We start from the raw sequence: 2,756 nt of genomic DNA on the forward strand, positions 1-2,756 counted from the left end.
GGCTCTCACAGCCTGCTCACACTAGGAAAGCGCTCGTCAGTGGGACGGGTACTAGCCTGGCCCCTGCGGGAAGCCCAGGGCCCCCGGAACGGGTTCTGGAAACGGGCAGCATGGTGCAGTCCCTGTTCCCAGCCGGCACCACGGGGCTGGCGAGCTGTGCCCTGCCAGGAACCACAGGCACAAGGGCCATTGCCCAGGGGGGTAGCAGAGAGCAAGGCCTCTTCCCTTCAGCGGGGCCCTGACCCCGTTTATATCCCATGCGCCCTGCCAGCCGCGCTGCTCGGTGCCAGTCCGCGGCCACGTGGCACAGACACCCCCTCACAGCGCGCTCCCAAGCCGGCCTGGCCCAGGGGGTCCAGCTGAAACCACTGCTGCGGTCTGCAGTGACATGGACCTGACCCCTTGGGAACACTCGCCGCACCCCCAGCAAAGCCACTTCTTGGCCGCACGCCGCTCGCCTCGTTTGATCTCAAGAGCCGTCTTGCTTTCCCTCTATCCTTCACGCTGCGTCCCAGGACAGGGCCTGGAACCCAGCCCCCTTCCAAACCCCCCTCAGTCCAGGCTCAGCTTGTGCCCCCAGCAGGGGGGCTCAGAGCCCTTCCCCCTCTGTGCCCTTCAACCCACCTTGACATAACCCAGCTCGCGAGGGCCCTCTGGTGGCATCACGCTTTGGGCAGCAGCACGTATCATGGGTGTATTTTTCCTGAGGTCTGGGGCGGGAGTGGGGTTCACTGGTTAGAGCCGGTGGGGAATGGGAGCCAGGACTCCTGGGTTCTATTACGGCTCGGGGGGGGGGGGGGGGGGGGAGCGGGGGGTGGGGGGGACCGGGAGCCAGGACTCCTGGGTTCTATTCCTTTCTTTGCAGCGCCATCAGTCGCTCCACGTGACCTTTTTGCCATTCGTTTCCTCCCCCCCCGTGAAGGCAGGAGGCGTGGCGCAGCCTGTGTGCAGGGTCCTGGGCTCCCGTTCACACACAGCTCACTCCCTGCAAGTGCCAGAGATCCAGCGGGACCAGCGAAGACAGACACTCACAGGAGACGGTTTATTGCCAAGCAGCTGCTGCCCTGTTCGGAGCAGGGCCTGGGAAGGCCCTCGCCCTAGTACATGGCTACAGTTAGTGTAGTAGTACACAGCTAGTACAGGAGGGGGAACAGCGGGAAGCCTCAGCTCGAGAGCCAGGACAGGGAGGCGGGAGGGATGCGGGCTGTGCAGAGCGGTTACCCGGCAGAGCGAAGCTGGAGCCTGGCCGGGAGCTCAGATATTCCGGCCCTCCTGGGCTTTCTCCTCATCCGGCGGGAGGATGGAGTCAGAGGCCAGTAGCGGCTCCTTGCTCTCCACCGCCTCGGCCCCGGCCTGAAAGCAGGGCAGAGGTTTAAGGCTTCAGAGGGGCTCAGGGCTCCAGTGCCGAATGGCGCGGCCAGCATAGCGCTGCACTGCCACAGCGCGCACAGCCTGGGCAAGCGTCTGCCCCCCCGCACCCCACGGGGCTGGCGCAGGCCCCCACAGGCAGAGGGGAGAGTCCTGCCGTGGCCTGGGCCCCTCTGCTGAGGAGAAGCCAGTGAGCAGATTGGTCCTGATCCCTTCTCGCTCTGCCGCTCCCAAGCTCCCCGGGACACTGAGGGTCTCCGAGCTCGGGGGCTCAGAGAGCACGCCCCAGGGGCTGGGCTGGGCAGACACGCAGGGCGGGGGGAGGAGCAGAAAGGGCTCCCCAGGACTGCCTGCCCCCTTCCGTTATCACAAGTAGCCCTGTGATGCTAATGGGATGGGGCTACCCCACAACCTCATGGGGGGTAGGTGCTGCCAGCCAATCAGACAGCTCCCTCAGCTCTGCCAGCCAATCAGATGGTTCCTTCCGCTCCACCCATTTTGTACTGAGCCCGGCACGTCAGGTTACACCACAGCTTTCAGTAGGTGGCACTGACGGGGCGATGGGCCCACTGCTCCCCGACTCGTGCCCCATGCTGTGGGGACTCCGGGGAGGGAGGTGGGGAGAAGTCTCCTGGATCTCCACAGCAGCCCAGGGAGGGGTCATCTCAGCTACCCGGGAGCCCTGCTGGGACGTCTCCTCCCCTGCCACCCCATAGAGCACTAGGGTGCGTCTCCCCATAACTGACCCACCAACCCTCATGCCAGCCGTGGGGAGGCAGAAGGAAGCCCCTGGCCCAGGCCCCCCCCCCGCAGCTAGGTGATCAGCCGGGGCTGCGCCGGGGCCCAGCCAGCCTGCCCTAGAGATGATCCCACTCCCCCTTACCAACTTCCTGCAGCACAGGGCCCAGCAGCCGTAGAGGAAGGAGTAGAAGGCGATGCAGAGGCCGGTGGCCATGGTGAGCAGCAGCAGCAGCCGCACGCCCAGGAACAGGCTCTGGGAACAGGAGAGGGGACAGGCAGCACCACAGTCACGGGGTCCCACCCGGCCAGGAGCCAGGCAGCTCCGAGGGCTCCGTGCTCAGACAGCGGCTGGAACGGCCGGAGCAGCGCGCACAGCGGGGGCTCTGTCTGGGGCCTGGTACCAGGCCGGCACTAGCAGGGGAGGGGCCTGGCTGGGCTCGGGGGCTGCAGGGGCTGGTCCCTCATTTCAGCCCCATGGGCCTCATTCTAATTCTCATGCTCCTTGCTGGGGGGCAAGCCCCTCGGAGGCCATCCCGGGGGCTGCCCCCAGGGGGCAGTACGGAGCCTGTGCATCGGGTCCTTCCAGCCAAGCCTCGCCCAGCACTTCCCAAAGGGACACCGCGATCAGGAGGAGGGACCCGGCCCCA

The 2,756-nt window shown here is 66.3% G+C and overlaps 1 protein-coding gene across 1 annotated transcript in view; it reads right to left on the bottom strand.

Annotated features, from left to right (window-relative positions):
- Positions 1-1,019: 1,019 nt before the first annotated feature.
- The window catches only part of LOC113407732 (transmembrane protein 176A-like), a gene marked incomplete at its 5' end in the record, with an annotated part of 3,932 nt that continues 2,195 nt past the window's right edge, over positions 1,020-2,756 (bottom strand). Inside the window, 2 exons of the mRNA XM_026657635.1 lie at positions 1,020-1,353; positions 2,252-2,446. Coding sequence (XP_026513420.1) covers positions 1,255-1,353; positions 2,252-2,446 — 294 coding nt within the window. The remainder of the gene's footprint in view (positions 1,354-2,251; positions 2,447-2,756) is intronic.

The sequence above is a fragment of the Terrapene carolina genome, unplaced genomic scaffold (assembly GCF_002925995.2).
Source record: "Terrapene carolina triunguis isolate 2854851 unplaced genomic scaffold, T_m_triunguis-2.0 Scaffold254, whole genome shotgun sequence".
NCBI classification, from domain to species: domain Eukaryota; kingdom Metazoa; phylum Chordata; order Testudines; family Emydidae; genus Terrapene; species Terrapene triunguis.